The sequence below is a fragment of the Macaca fascicularis genome, chromosome 11 (genome assembly GCF_037993035.2).
Source record: "Macaca fascicularis isolate 582-1 chromosome 11, T2T-MFA8v1.1".
NCBI lineage: Eukaryota > Metazoa > Chordata > Mammalia > Primates > Cercopithecidae > Macaca > Macaca fascicularis.
Genome location: NC_088385.1, coordinates 10,715,887 through 10,731,203, shown reverse-complemented (window position 1 = coordinate 10,731,203; position 15,317 = coordinate 10,715,887). Strand labels below are relative to the sequence as shown.

The following is a 15,317-nucleotide window of genomic DNA, read 5'->3' as shown; positions in this document are numbered from 1 at the left end:
ATATAAAATGAAAGTGAACCAACAGAGATCTAATAACCTGCTCCAAGATCACACAGCTCCTAAGTGACAAAACCAAGTATTTAAACCCAGGTATCCTGGCTAGGCTTTAGGCCTTGGTGCTCTACTGTCTTTCTGCCAAGAAAAAGAGAAGGAAAAGGTTCATGATACGTTCCCCATGTACATGGCACTCATGATAGAAACATCCTATTCAAAATGCTTTCCTGTCTTTTATTTTCATTTGCTCTAGGAAATAACATCTAAAGCAGGTCAAGTGGGTATTCCGCTCCTGTTGTATGAATGGGAACACTAAGGACTGGGGAAATCACATAACAATTTAGTGGAAGGCCACCTAAAGCTCCGCTCTCCTTGTCCTATAAAATACCGTCCACCTTTGCCAAGTCTTCAACTGAAATCTGGAAACTACTCTTCATCCTAACCCCAGTTGCCTAATTTAAAAAAGTAAAAAACAAAAGACTGTCAGTGCTCATTTTGTTTTGAAACTGACAGATTTTAAATCACCAGGATTGTACCAGGCCATTCTCTCATTATTTGTTTTCCTTAGCTGACAACAAAAACAGGTTATATCCTCCATTCTCATATCCCATCATCAAGCTGTGTGTGAGGACCCTTAGAGTATGATCACCCACTCAAGAGTCTCCCTTCCACAATCACTCAGTAGAATTAGATTTACTGAGCGAGAAAGGCCCTGAAAGGAGGTTTTATTCAATTCTTATGAGAGTGAGATAGATATATCACTGTAAACTGACATCTACTTTTCTTATCCCAGCCTGGCCAACATGGTAAAACTTTGTCTCTATTAAAAATAGAAAAGTTAGCTGGGTGTTGTGGTGGGTGTCTGTAATCCCAGCTACTCAGGAGGCTGAGGCAGGAGAACTGCTTGAACCCAGGAGGCAGAGGTTGCAGTGAGCCGAGATCACACCACTGCACTCCAGCTTGGCGACAGAGAGACTCTGTCTCCAATAATAATAATAATAATATTTTTATTAAATATTTGGTATTAAGTAAAGGATCACCTACTTAAGTATAAATCATTCATACAGCATTCGTTTGTTACTTTTATTATTTTGATTTTTTGAGTCAGATTCTCGCTCTGTCGCCCAGGCTGGAGTATAGTGGTGTGATCTCCATGCACTGCAACCTCTGCCTTCCGGGTTCAAGCGACCTCCTGCCTTAACCTCCCAAGTAGCTGGGATTACAGGTGCCTGCCATGACACACAGCTAATTTTTGTATGTTTAGTAGAGACAGCGTTTCATCATGCTGTCCAGGCTGATCTCAAACTGCTGGCCTGAAGTTATCAGCACCCCTTGGCCTCCCAAAGTGCTGGGATTACAGGCGTGAGCCATGGCACCCGGCCGCATTTGTTTCTGTAGATTTGTTTCATTATAACTATTCTGTGCTCTTGCGTGTGTGCTTGTTTTTATTCTGACCTTAGGTTTTATTTTCCTGAGTGGCAAGACTTATTTGTCAATCACATCACTACTTTACCAAGGAGATAGAGAGAGGGAGAGAGAGAGAGAAAGAAGGCACAAAGAAAAAGATAAGAAAGAAAGCAAGCTATACATTTGCTTTTTTAAAATTTGGTTTTAAATGACATTTTAAAAAATGTCTTTCTCAGTTATCCATTTCAATGGGAAGTGAAGTCAGGGTGGAGGAAGATGTCACTGATAACACATGAAAATTCTAATCTTCCAACTTGATTTCTCATCTTCGAGTCTGTTTTCTCCAAAGATGAGATGGCTTTCCTGTTCATTTCCTGTTCATTTGGCAACCTCTCAGTCTTACCCCAGCGGTTAGGGATAAATGACCCAGAACCAGGAGAGTTGATTATCAACATAGTGAAGGGGAGGGTTTCAAAGAGCAAGAAAGGGTTGTTAATCACATGGAGAGAGAAGAAAGGAGAGTAGCAGGGTGACTTTCACCCTGCAACAGTCACTCCAGAGTACTCTGGTGAAGGATCAAGAATATAACCAGTTTTCTGATGAAGAAAAGAATATATTTGATCACCAGTAATCTGCCTTTGACCATCCTCTACGCCAAGTTTTTCATCACTGTCTAGAAAAATACTTCAGAGGACACATATGTCCTCTTTGCATGTCTCCTTTTTGGGAGCAGTAGGAGAAAGAAACTTAAAGATGTAGAAAGAATTAATAGTATAACGGAAAGAAAGAAGGCAAAAGGAAGTAAATGTGGAGGCCAGAGAAATAGTAATAAGAATAAAGAAGAAAACCAGGAAAAAACAGGAGGGAAAGGCCATAGAAAATAATAACCAGAGAGAGACAGAGGAGGAGACAGAGAGAAAGAGAGAGAGAAAAGCTGATAAATTCCTGAGAAAAGTTTCTCTCCTTAAGAATTCTAGGTCAAGAAGTCAAATATGGCACAGAGCATTGAAAGGAGGCAATGGATGCCCAGTGCAAGATTCTGAAGAAACAGGAATTCAGCCCGATGGGAGTCCGAATTCATGTCGCGACGGCCTCTGCCCTGGTGCATTGCATCCTGGTGAGTTCAGTGGTGAAAAAGCAGAGAGACAATATTTTTCCCCAGATTAATCAACTCAGAAGAATCTGAGACGAAATGAACTGCGGGGTGGGGAGACATATACAGAACCCAGGGAGTCGTAGGGAAATGAATACACTACAGAGTTTCCTTAGTATTACGAGATTGCATAGATACATGTGTGACTGACGGCAACGACAATGAAAAGGGGGACAGAAATTAGAGTGAGCATGGAAACACGCAGGATTGCCGTGGCACTTTAAAAGTGTCACTGAAGTATATTTCTCTCTTTTAGCATCTTATCACCCATCCCTCAAAATTCCAAACAGATTATGAAAACTAGGTATGTGATTCCCCTAAATGGAATTTCCCATCCAGGAATTTCTAACCCTCTTCTAGCAGTTTAGGTGTGTCTAGTCTAGAAATAAGAGAGGGAGGGCTCTTTTAAAATATTTTGGGCCTACAATGAATGAGAAGTCTCTGAGTAATCCATTAGTGGAGAAAAGGGTCACTGGACTGAGGGATTCTAAGCAATCGTCATGGGGAAGTGTATAGAGCTATGCCATCTAGCAAGAAGGAGAGCAAATGAAGAAAACTGGATAGTTTCAGATTCCAGTATGGCCCCTGTACAAAGTGGGCTGAGGGTTTTTTGTTTGTTTTTTTTTTTTTTTTTTTTGCTAATAGACCAGCTAAAGTGGTATCTGAAAATCCGTTTTTTCTTATATTTTCTTTTTGCTTCCTCTTCACTTCCTTTGCCTTCTCTTTCCTTCATTTTTCCTCTCTTTTCTCTTTGCAACAAGCCTGAAAAGTGGCATTTTCTCTGCTGAGCACTTTAGGCTTCTCTTACTTTTAGTGAAGAAAGTGAAAGAAAGTACCATGGTTGGGTGGAAGAAACACACGCTTTGTCATCCTCAGTGGCCATTTCTTTCAAATGAAAACACAAGCAGGGGTTTCTCAAATGTTATCTGCAAAGCCTGGCTATTCATCCTTTTACAAATCCTTTTCAACTGATAGGTTTTGAGTATGTGTGTCTCCTTACCCCTTCACTGCCCACCATAAACTTCCAATAGTTACAAATCTCTGTTTCTTTTCTAAGGGACTTTGTGGTTGCTTTCCTGAAATATCAGAGCACTCAAGTTATTAGAAGACAGAAGCAGCTTCTAGAATTAAATTAATGGTGGTGGTGGTGGTGGTGGTGGTGGTGGTGGTGGTGGTGGTGGTGGTGTTAAACGGAGTTTTGCTCTTGTTCCCCAGGCTAGAGTGCAATAGCACCATCTTGGCTCACTGCAACCTCCGCCTCCAGGGTCCAAGTGATTTTCTTGCCTCAGCCTCCCAAGTAGCTGAGATTACAGGCATGCACCACCATGCCTGGCTCATTTTGTATTTTTTTAGTACAGACAGGGTTTCACCATGTTGGTCAGGCTGATCTCAAACTCCTGACCTCAAGTGATCCACCCACCTCGGCCTTCTGAAGTGGCGGGATTATAGGTGTGAGCCACTGCACCCAGCCTTGAATGGGTTTTTGAAAGAGGAAGTCAACTAAAAAAATCAGGTAGAAGAAAGAGTGGACAATTTTGTTTTTTTGTTTTTGTTTTTTGTTTTCTGTAGAAGGAGTAGAAGGGACTTGATAGCAATATTGAGGAATTGTTAGAGCAAACTTGTCCCCAGTGTTATTGATTCTTTCAACACATATCTATGATAGGGTTTGATTTGAGTTCTGTCTACATCAATAGGTGTGTACATTTGGTCACATTTCTTTCTTGCTTTTTTTTTTTTTCCCAAGACGGAGTCTTGCTCTCCCAGGCTGGAGTGCAGTGGCATGATCTTGGCTCACTGCAACCTCCACTTGCCAGGTTTAAGCAATTCTCCTGCCTCATCCTCCAGAGTAGCTGGGATTACAGGTGCACACCACCACACCTGGCTAATTTTTGTATTTTTAGTAGAGACGGGATTTCACCATGTTGGCCAGACTGGTCTCGAACTCCTGACCTTGTGATCCGCCCACTTTGGCCTCCCAAAGTGCTGGGATTATAGGCGTGAGCCACCATGCCTGGCCTGGTCACATTACTTAAAACCCTGTGCCTTAGTCCCTTAACCTTTCAAGATAAGGTTAAATATACCCACCAAGAGAGTTATTGTGATTAAATGCTATGAAATATTAAGAGTTCATGGCCGGTCATGGTGGCTCATGCCTGTAATCCCAGCAGCACTTTGGGAGGCAGAGGCGGGTGGATCACTTGAGGTCAGGCGTTCGAGACTAGCATGGCCAACATGGTGAAACCCCATCTCTACCAAAAATACAAAAATTAACCAGGCGTGGTGGCACGTGCCTGTAGTCCCAGCTACTCGGGAGGCTGAGGCAGGAGAATTGCTTGAACCCGGGAGGTGGAGGTTGCAGTGAGCCAAGATCATGCCACTGCACTCCAGCCTGGGTGACAGAGCAAGACTCAAAAAACAAACAAACAACAACAACAAACAAACAAACAAACAAACAAAATAACAGAGTTGTTAGCAGTCTGGTATCTAGTAGCTATTCAATAAAGAAGACCATCTGTCCCACTGGTCCCCTTGCTTTTCCCCTTCTTCCTTTGTATAGTCATTGTCACACTAAGAGGATAAAAATGAGCAGTGGTGTAGAATTCAACTGGGCAGGAGTTAGGAGGACAATAGCAATATCCCAAGGGACAGAGAGATCAGGAATTTTCTACTGCAGACAATTTAATGTAAATGGCTACCTCTCATTCACAAAGGGTGATGCTCACCCACCACCAAAACAACAGACAAGATATTCGTTCTTCACGGTTCCCTTACCTCAAGTACAAAAGCCAGCAAGTATGGGAGAGATGAAAATGGCAGTCCTAAACAGACTGCCCCTAAGACTGTGACTTTCTTACTGGTTGATCTAACACAGCACAACCATGAGAGATGATTGGTAGGCAGCTGAACACAGCAGACAAGACAATTTCCCTGTATAAGACAATTTCTCTTTCTACAGCTTTCTGGGACGAGATGCGAGGAAAACTGTGGTAATCCTGAACAGTAAGTATAGAGTTCAAGCTGGGAGGAAGGAGCAACAGACAAAAACATCACTACCCTAAAGACAGTCAAGATGTCATTAGACATCTATGACTTCCTTTTATTTATTTTTACTTACGTAATAGATCTCATAGATGAGTTATCACAAAATAAAGACATGTGTTTGTATCATCTTAAAGCGCTCAAAAATAACACTGCTGACAGCATGTTTTTACCCCAAGCCTATCTTCCCATCAAAGCAGCACGATTAATCTCAACTTATACAGTCATAGAGACTTGCAAAAGGCTTCCTTAGCCCTGCTTCTCAGTGACTCACCAGGACAGACTGGGTTTGGTATCTAGTCACTGGCGTACATATTTGGGTGATTTCCAAAGTAACATTATCACTTTAAATTTGAAAGTATTTTCTAGTTTTTAGGGCATGTTAACATTTATTGCAGACTTCATTTAGCTATCACTTTGATGTAGTTGTCAACTAATCCAAACTTGCCACACTTAGGTCTTATGTAGACACAGAGGATGTGAAGATAAATATGCAAGAGTCATTCCACTTAAAGAAACTACAAAATAAAAATTTTAAAAAGTAGGGGCACTTTGAATAAAAACTTGTTTAGGATGAAGAAAAATACATATTTAGCCATGGGAAGAGTTTCCCGATAGCCAGGTCTGTTAAACCCAGGGAAATGGTGATGGCCTTGATTACCTTCACATGCACATTGTGTGTTGACTACTTGATAACTGCTTTTTGAGGTTTTACACCTCTGCCACCATAGGAAGAGTCCTTTCCTATAAACCAGAATCTAATTAGAACCAGAGGAATTTTCAACAAGTAAGAAATGTGGGAAAACTAAGAGGAGTCATTGTTCAGTGAAAAAACCAAAAAAAAACTATATTTTCTATAAATGTGTGACCAGAGAATAAAAATAGATTCACTAGATTTCAGTAGATTCATGTATCAGAAAGAATTATTAAATAACAAAATTTACTACTCTTCAAACATACACAGATACTTTGCCTCACCTCATTCTCCAGTTTCTGACCTTATCTTCTACTCCTTCTCCCATAAAATCCGTATTTTTTTTTCATTCTTACAGAGAAAATTTACAGTTGCCATAGTGAACACAGAACATTTATTTAGCTCTCATCATGGTAAAGTTGGCTTCTACTTTTTTCCCTCTTCCTGTTTGGTCTCAGTGGATATATATATTAGTTTTGATCTTGGATGTGAAAAATTAGGGTACTCTTTACGGTGGGTGTGATACTGTGAAATATATATTTGATTTTGTCCCCATCTCCTAGCATACAATTTCTAAAATCCCCAAAGTAAGTAGTATCATTTTGCATGCTAATGAGTTGACTGGTGGCTGGCAGCCCCTAGGTAGATTCAGGGTGGGGCTGGTCATTGGAAGGACCAAGGCAGAATGCTTAAAGCCACATCCCTCAACATCCAAGGAAAATAGAGGGGCTGAAGTTGATCATCAATGGCCAATGATTTAATCAATCATGCCTACATAATGAAGCTTTCATAAAAATCCCAAAGGATGGATTTGAAGAGTTTCTGTACAGCTGAACAGGTGGTGGTTTCTGAAGGGTGGTGCACTCGGAAGACATGCAAGCTCTGTGTCCCTTCCCACATGCTTTGTTCTATGCATCTCTTCATCCGCATCCTCGGTAATATTCTTTGTGATAAACTGTAGATGTAAGTGAGTGTTTCCCTGAGTTCTGTGAGCTGCTCTAACAAATTAATGCAACCCCAAGAGGGAGTCAGGGAACCCCCAATTTGTAACCAGTAGGTCAGAAGCACAGGCAAAACAACTTGTGATTGGCATCAGAATTCTGGGGAGCAGTCTAGGGGACTGAGCCCTTACCCTATGGGATCGGATCCTATCTCCAGGCAGGTAGTGTTGGAATTGAATTGAATTAGAGGACACTCAGCTGTTGTCTGTTGCTGGAAGATTGCTTGCTTGGTGTGTAGGGAAATCCCCACCCACACATCTGGTGTCAGAGGGCTGGGAGAGTATAGCAGGAAGAAACTCAGTTTTTTTTCCCCTACATTCTCAGTGGGAGTGTTGCAACAGCTTGCAAAAGATAAATTACAAATGTGATTGTATGACTTTCATACTCATAACTGAAATTTTCTTTATGTTTACATTTTATTAACCTCAAATTTACACGAGTCCTAACTTTTACATCCATTTTCAAAGTTACTCTTTGTAAACTTGCATTCCAAGTTCTTTCTTGGTATTTTTTCTTTTTTTTCTTTTTGAGATGGAGTCACCACGGCTGGCTAATTTTTGTATTTTTAGTAGAGACGGGGTTTCACTGTGTTGGCCAGGCTGGTCTCCAACTCCTGACCTTGTGATCTGCCCGCCTCGGCCTCGCAAAGTGCTGGGATTACAAGCATGAGGCACCGAGCCTGGCCCTTTCTTGGTAATTTTTATCATAAATGTTTACAACAGGCACATACATGTTTTCTATGAACACTTCTAATAACCACTAGTTTGTTTTATAATGATTTACAAAATGACTTGGACAGTGCCATCTATAGTATAAAGTACTATTTAAAGCATATAATTTGGCAAAAGATTCAACTAGCTACATTGAATTTAGAAAACATAACCCATAGTGCTTTTATTATAACAAGGTATCACATCACATTGTAACTCATATTTCTGAGTCTGGAGTTATAACAGGGATTGACTATATTTTTAATATACAAAACTTTATTCTTTCTTTATAGTTGCCTGACCACAGACTGGGTACATCTCTGGTATATATGGTAAGTTTCACTTATAATACCGAGAAAGACACTGTATTTCTCAGGGTCATTAAAAATGACAGCCTGCCTACTTACTTAGCATCTCATGGAGTAAGATTTCATTACTTCATCACTACCTATGTGACAATATGTCAGGATTTCCTTTTTCAATACCATCTCCTCCACAAACATCAAACCATTATTGTGTGCTTCCCTCAGAGTCTGTTCTAGAAATATCTCCACAAAGGAGATTACTTTAGTGAATTAAAAAGCAGAGCCTGGCCGGGTGCAGTGGCTCACACCTGTAATCCCGACACTTCGGGAGGCCGAGGCAGGCAGACCACTTTGAGGCCAGGAGTTTGAGACCAGCCTGAGCAATATAAAGAAACCCCATCTCTATTAAAAATACAAAAAAAGCTGGGCGCGGTGGCTCATGCCTGTAATCCCAGCACTTTGGGAGGCCGAGGGAGTGGATCACCTGAGGTCAGGAGTTTGAGACCCGCCTGACCAACCTGGAGAAACCCCGTCTCTACTAAAAATACAAAATTAGCCAGGCGTGGTGGCACATGCCTGTAATCCCAGCTACTCAGGAGGCTAAGGCAGGAGAATCGCTTGAATCCAGGAGGAATACGTTGCGGTGAACTGAGATCGCACCATTACACACCAGCCTGGGCAATGAGAGCGAAACTCTGTCTCAAAAAAAAAAAAATTAGTCGAGTGTTGTGGCATGTGCCTATAGTACTGGCTACTCAGGAGGCTGAGATCATGCCACTTCACTCCAGCCTGGGCAGCAGAGCAAGACTCTGTCTCAGAAAAGAATAAGAAAGCAGCCCCCTCAAATTACCTTAAATGTCTTATTATTTGTTCTAATGGATTGACTTACTCCAGCTGACAAAATAAGGTTATCTATAAAGCAAAAGCCTTGAAATTAAAATTATAAATTAAAATGTTTATAATTATTCTATAAAATATTTAAACAAGAATCCAAACTCAGACATTAAAGACTGGTTACAGCAGAGCTGGGAAAAAAGCCAGATCCCAGTCTTACTTGCCCCACGGGCTTTTGCAGGTTGCTGGTGGGAATTGGTGCGCTGCTTCTGCTGTGCGGCCTGTCTTCCCTGTGCTTCCGCTGCTGCTGTCTGAGCCGCCGGCAAAATGGGGAAGATGGGGGCCCACCGCCCTATGAAGTGACTGTCATTGCTTTCGATCACGACAGCACTCTCCAGAGCACTATCACATGTGAGTACATTGACCTTTTAACCTGGGAGAAGGACCCCATTTAAATGAATAACGAAAAGAGTGCAAAGGCGTAGAACCACTGATCGAGTAATATTAAAGATTCCACGACTCACAATTCCCAGAAGCCTGATGCTGCAGTGACCTGGGCTGTCATTGAAGCTGTGTTCTCAAGGGTCTGTCTGGATGACGATAAAGAAGGAAGTGAAATATTGGAGGCTGTTGGAAGTATTGAATAGGAAGAATTAGCCAGTTTATAACTAGTTACTTTGCTAAAAACTATTTTGAACTCCAAACAGATGCCTTTTTCAAAATGTCTTGGATTTTGTGAAATCTACTTTTTCTATTTTCTATACTATTTTATATTTTTAAAGAAATTAATGGCATGTACTTTCAGCTCTTTATTCTTCAAGTCTTGATACACTAAATTTTAGCCTTAACATTTTCTCAGTGATTACAAGACACTTTCCCTTTCTTCTGCGGTTCCATTCTTTCCATTACATTTTTTTTTTTTTTTTTTTTTTTTTTTTTTGAGACGGAGTCTCGTTCTGTTACCCAGACCAGAGTGCACTGGCGCAATCTCAGGCTCACTGCAACCTCCGCCTTCCGGGTTCAAGCACTTCTCTCCCTTAGCCTCCAGAGTAGCTGAGATTACAGGCGCCCACCACTACGCCTGGCTAATTTTTGTATTTTTAGTAGACACGGGATTTCACCATCTTGGCCAGGCTGGTCTCAAAACTCCTGACCTTGTGAGCCACCCGTCTCCGCCTCACAAAGTGCTGGGATTACAGGCGTGAGTCACCACGCCCGGCCAAAATTGATTACTTTCTTTTTTTGAGATGGAGTCCCCCTCTGTTGCCCAGGCTGGAGTGCCGTGATGGGATTTCAGCTCACTGCAAACTCCGCCTCCCAGGTTCAAGAGATTCTCATGCCTCAGCCTCCTGAGTAGCTGGAATTACAAGCAACCACCACCACACCAGGCTAATTTTTTTTTATTTTTATTTATTTATTTATTTTTATTCTTGGTGTAAACAATTTACCATGTTGATCAGGCTGGTCTCAAACTCCTGACCTCATGATCCACCTGCCTCTGTCTCCCAAAATGCTGGGATTACAAGCATGAGCCACTGTGCCTGGACTATGTTCTTTCCTAAAATTGAAGAGCCAGTACCAGTCAGAACACCAGCTGGCAAAATGTGGATATTTATTTTGAAAAGAGAATGGCTGGGCGCAGTGGCTCCTGCCTGTAATTCCAGCACTTTGCAAGGCTGAGGCGGGTGGCTTACTTGAAGTCAGGAGTTCGAGACCAACCTGGCCAACATGATGAAACCTCATCTCTACTAAAAATACAAAAACTAGCCGGGCGTGGTGGCACGCACCGGCAATCCCAGCTACTCGGGAAGCTGAGGCGTGACATTCGCTTGAACCCGGGAGGCAAAGGTTGAAGTGAGCCAAGATCATGCCACTGCACTCCAGCCTGGGTGAGTGACAGAGCAAGATCCTGTCTCAAAACAACAGCAACAACAACATCAAAAATAGAATGATATGATGTGTTGCTGTTCACCTTTCCTACCTCCCCTTTCTCACTGTCGTCTTAGGAAAAAAAGATAACCAACGCTGGGCACCATGGCTCAGGCCAAGGTGGGCAGATCGCCTGAGCTTAGGCGTTTGAGACCACCCTGGGCAACATGGTGAAACTCCGTCCCTATTAAAATACAAAATTTAGCAGGGCGTGGTGGCACGGGCTTGTAGTCCCAGCTACTCGGGAGGCTGAGGCACAAGAATCATTTGAGCCCAGGAGGTGGAGGTTTCAGTGAGCCCAGATGGCGTCATTTCACTCCAGCTTGGGCTACAGAGTGAGACACCATCTAAGAAAGAAAGAGGAAAAAAAAGGAAAGGAAGAAGAAAAAGAAAAATTAAAAAAATAGCTGAGCATTGTGGCTCATGCTTGTAATCCCAGAACTTTGGGAGACCGAGGCAGGTGAATCATTTGAGGCCAGGAGATCGAGACCAGACTGGCCAACATGGTGAAACCCCACCTCTAATAAAAATATAAAAATTAGCCAGGCATGTTGGCACATGCCTGTAATCCCAGTTACTCGGGAGACTGAGGAAGAAGAGAATCGTCTGAACCTGGGAGGCAGAGATTGCAGTGAGCTGAGATTGTGCCACTGCACTCCAAGCTGGGTGACAGAGTGAGACCCTGTCTTAAAAAAAAAAAAGAAAAGAGATGAGGTAAAAATAAATAATCCTAAGGAGTCTATAGTATCGGGGGCTGGGGGAAAGGGATCTAAGTCTGAAAGGGGAAAGGGCAGGGTTGAGATGCAGAAATATTCTTGGCCGGGCGCGGTGGCTCACTCCTATAATCCCAGCACTTTGGGAGGCCAAGGCGGGTGGATCACCTGAGGTCAGGAGTTCGAGACCATCCTGGCCAACATAGTGAAACCCCCTCTCCACTAAAAATACAAAAATTAGCTGGGTATGGTGGTGCGTGCCTGTAATCCCAGCTACTCGGGAGGCTGAGGGAGGAGAATCGCTTGAACCCAGGAGGCGGAGGTTGCAATGAGCCGAGATCCACCGTTGCACTCCAGCCTGGGCAACAAGAGCGAAACTCCGTCTAAAAAAAAAAAAAAAAAAAAAAGAGAGAGAGAGATGCAGAAACATTCTTTAGATTATTTGAGGATACCAGAGAAAACAGGTCCTTCTAGCAGAGCAGGAAGCCGGGTTGTAAACATGCTTCAAAGGATATTCATAAAATATGGGGCAAGGAGTGACAATGAGTTTGGATGCTTGTTAAAAATGAAGCGACAGTTAAGTGGGAAGTAAGTCTGTGCTGTCTGAGGGTGTCCCATTTCCCTTAGTTCCTTAGCTCTGTTCCTTCTTTCTTCACAGCTCTGCAGTCGGTGTTTGGCCCTGCAGCTCGGAGGATCCTGGCTGTGGCGCACTCCCACAGCTCCCTGGGCCAACTGCCCTCCTCTTTGGACACCCTCCCAGGGTATGAAGAAGCTCTTCATATGAGTCGCTTCACAGTAGCCAGGTGTGGGCAGAAAGCACCTGATCTACCCCCAGTGCCTGAAGAAAAGCAGCTGCCTCCGATAGAGAAGGAGTCAACTTGAATAGTTGACTCTTGGAACTGATGAGAGCTGCCATTTTATAAATTGGGGTGGAGGTATGTCCAGAGTCTGTGGGAAAATGGAACACATTCTTTTCTAACCCTCAGAAGTTTTAGGATGGCATCTAACACCATCATTCCAGGGAAAGATGGTTCTTACTCTTCATTCGCAGGCCTTTATATCTTCTGATACAGAATGCTCTAATTGGGAACTCTTAATTTTTTTATCCAATGGTCAAAATCTGCAAGTAATCTCTAGCCACGCTGATTACCACTAAACCGGGAAAACATGAAGGTGTCTTGAATTCCTTCAACTATTGAGTGCATATAAAATTCCTGTACCCACATGATACTGCCAGTTGCGTCTCTCTGTGTCAGCTAATCCATTGCGATAAAGTGGAAAAGAAAGACAACAGTGTTAGCACAGCCATCAACATTAATGCACTGAATGCATGCATCTTTCCTTCTGAGACAGCAATCAATTTTACATCAAATGACAATGATCATCTTAGACAGCACAACATACCCACCTGGATATCTAAAAGCTAGGGATGGGATTGCTGATACGGGCTAAAAGAACACAGTATAGTATTCAAGTGCCAAATATCAGTCTTTCTTTCCTCTGGTCCTGCCCCTCCGCAGTATGAAAAACCATACTCACAGAACCATACTGTGCAGTAACAGTTGGATTAATTCTTCAGTTCCTCTGCACTGTAAACACATACGTGTGCACACATGCATGTACACATGCCGTGTACACAGTGTACATACTGTGCAGTAACAGTTGGATTAATTCTTCAGTTCCTCTGCACTGCAGACACATACGTGTGCACACATGCATGTACACATGCACCCTGTTTTAACTCTAAAGGTTTAAATAGTGTTGCTTTGCTTCTTTCCTGTTTTGCCTGGACCACTTAAAGCCACAACACTCTGTAGTGACTCACGCTAGTCTCTAGTGGTGGCCCTCACTGCCACCTAGTGGAGCCATGGTAGAAAATACACTCTCCTTTAAGCCTATCGGCACATCTCTCCAGTTCTTGGAGCAAAAACTAAATGGTGAGCTAAGCCTGGATGGAATGCTTCCTAGGAACCATGCGGCAGTGTAGTGCTAATCTATCCACATATCATACCACCTCCCAAAGTATTATCGGAAAATCGAGGAAGTGATGCATATTTGGGGAAAAACTACTCACCTTAGATAAGTCACTGAAATCCTTTTTCTTTTCTTTTCTTTTTTTTTTTTTTTGAGATGGAGTTTTGCTCTTGTAGCTCAGGCTGGGATGCAATGGCATGATCTCGGCTCACTGCAACCTCCTCCACCTCTCGGATTCAAGCGATTCTTCTGCCTCAGCTTCCCGAGTAGCTGGGATTACAGGTGCTCGCCACCATGCCCAGTTAATTTTTGTATTTTTAGTGGAGAGGGGGTTTCACCATGTTGGCCAGACTGGTCTAGAACTCCTGACATCAGGTGATCCACCCCCGTTGGCCTCCCGAAGTGCTGGAATTACAGGCCTGACCCACCGCTCCTGGCCTGAAATCTTTAAAGCAGTTTTCTCACCTAGAAAACAGGGAATAATAACACCTCAGAAGGTTGTTGTGAAGATCAAAGAAGCTAAATGTATGCGGCATAATTTGTAAAGTGTTATGCATATGTATGCTATTCTTCCTACTGTCATCTAACCTTCCCTTGTCTACTATGATTTTTCCGAGAGCTATGTTCCCATTTTTGCCAGCCATGTTACTGTTGTCACACCTGAAGTGGCTTTATGTTTATCAATAAATACTTGTTGATTGAGGTAAACAACAACAGATATAAGTGATTCCTCTTAATATGTTCTGGGTAGAGGTAAGGAATACTTGAGAAATCTAACTGTTTATTAGCCAATTAATTAGCTCCAGTACTCAGAGAGGCAACACAGAGCCAGGGATTGGCTAATTAGTGCAGCTCCTTGTTAACTACATTCTTGGAACGCTCACTTAGCCCAGAGGGGAAAATGTTCTGAGTATAACCTGCTGTTGATCTGAAACTATCCTGAGTCATTTAACAAATTGGCTCTGGGAATTATTGAAATGCATGCATTGCTAATAGTGCCTGAAGTGACTTTGTTTTACTGCTGCCAGATGAGTCATTCAGTCCTCAAAGACACATTCCAGAAGACATTCTAGGCTCTTCTATTCAGGCACCAGGACACCACAGACTTGACAAAGGTAAAACGTTCATTGGCATTAGAAAATCTTGGGGAAATCTTGCCTATAAGGTCTTATTCTAAAGGAATCTCTCTGCCCCACAGCCACTTCCTAGCCCCTACCCCCTTATTTGAAATATAGAATCATTTCCAACCGTGACATGCTACTCTGTCCCCTGTCTCCATCTCATAGTGTGCCTTTTCCTAATCTGATTCACATGTGCTGCTCCTCAGTCACGTGGAGTCGCTCACTCCCGTAACCCTCCCATTTGGTCACGAGTTATTTGCACCCCTTTGGCCTCAATTATTTCTATACTGAATCTAATACATCTGTTAATCACTCCATCGCCATCATTATTGTTCTCAATTTTTTTAAAATCCTTTTTAACTTTCTTCACATCTACTGTTCAAACACTGGCTCGGCTGGGCATGGTGGCTCACGCCTGTAATCCCAGCACTTTGGGAGGCCGA

The 15,317-nt window shown here is 42.7% G+C and overlaps 1 protein-coding gene across 3 annotated transcripts; it reads left to right on the top strand.

The window, feature by feature from the left end:
* The first annotated feature begins 1,918 nt into the window (after positions 1-1,918).
* TMEM52B (transmembrane protein 52B) lies at positions 1,919-14,467 on the top strand. Of its 3 annotated transcripts, XM_015430373.4 has the most exons (5): positions 1,919-2,518; positions 5,511-5,554; positions 8,292-8,330; positions 9,379-9,548; positions 12,438-14,467. In XM_015430373.4, exons 1-5 carry the CDS (start codon positions 2,420-2,422, stop codon positions 12,659-12,661), a joined length of 576 nt encoding a protein of 191 aa, XP_015285859.3. In that variant the 5' UTR covers positions 1,919-2,419; the 3' UTR covers positions 12,662-14,467. The 3 variants fall into 3 exon arrangements, with proteins under 3 accessions (XP_015285859.3, XP_005596073.4, XP_073862340.1); XM_005596016.5 differs by lacking the exon at positions 5,511-5,554; XM_074006239.1 differs by lacking the exon at positions 9,379-9,548.
* The last annotated feature ends 850 nt before the right edge of the window (positions 14,468-15,317 follow it).

What these genes read in the sequence shown, in the direction of transcription:
- TMEM52B (XM_015430373.4), top strand. Translation starts at nt 2,420, where the DNA reads ATGGATGCCCAGTGCAAGATTCTGAAGAAACAGGAATTCAGCCCGATG. An exon ending in GTACATCTCTGGTATATATG is followed by an intron (nt 8,331 to 9,378) that starts GTAAGTTTCACT and finishes GGGCTTTTGCAG; the next exon opens with GTTGCTGGTGGGAATTGGTG. An exon ending in TCTCCAGAGCACTATCACAT is followed by an intron (nt 9,549 to 12,437) that starts GTGAGTACATTG and finishes CTTTCTTCACAG; the next exon opens with CTCTGCAGTCGGTGTTTGGC.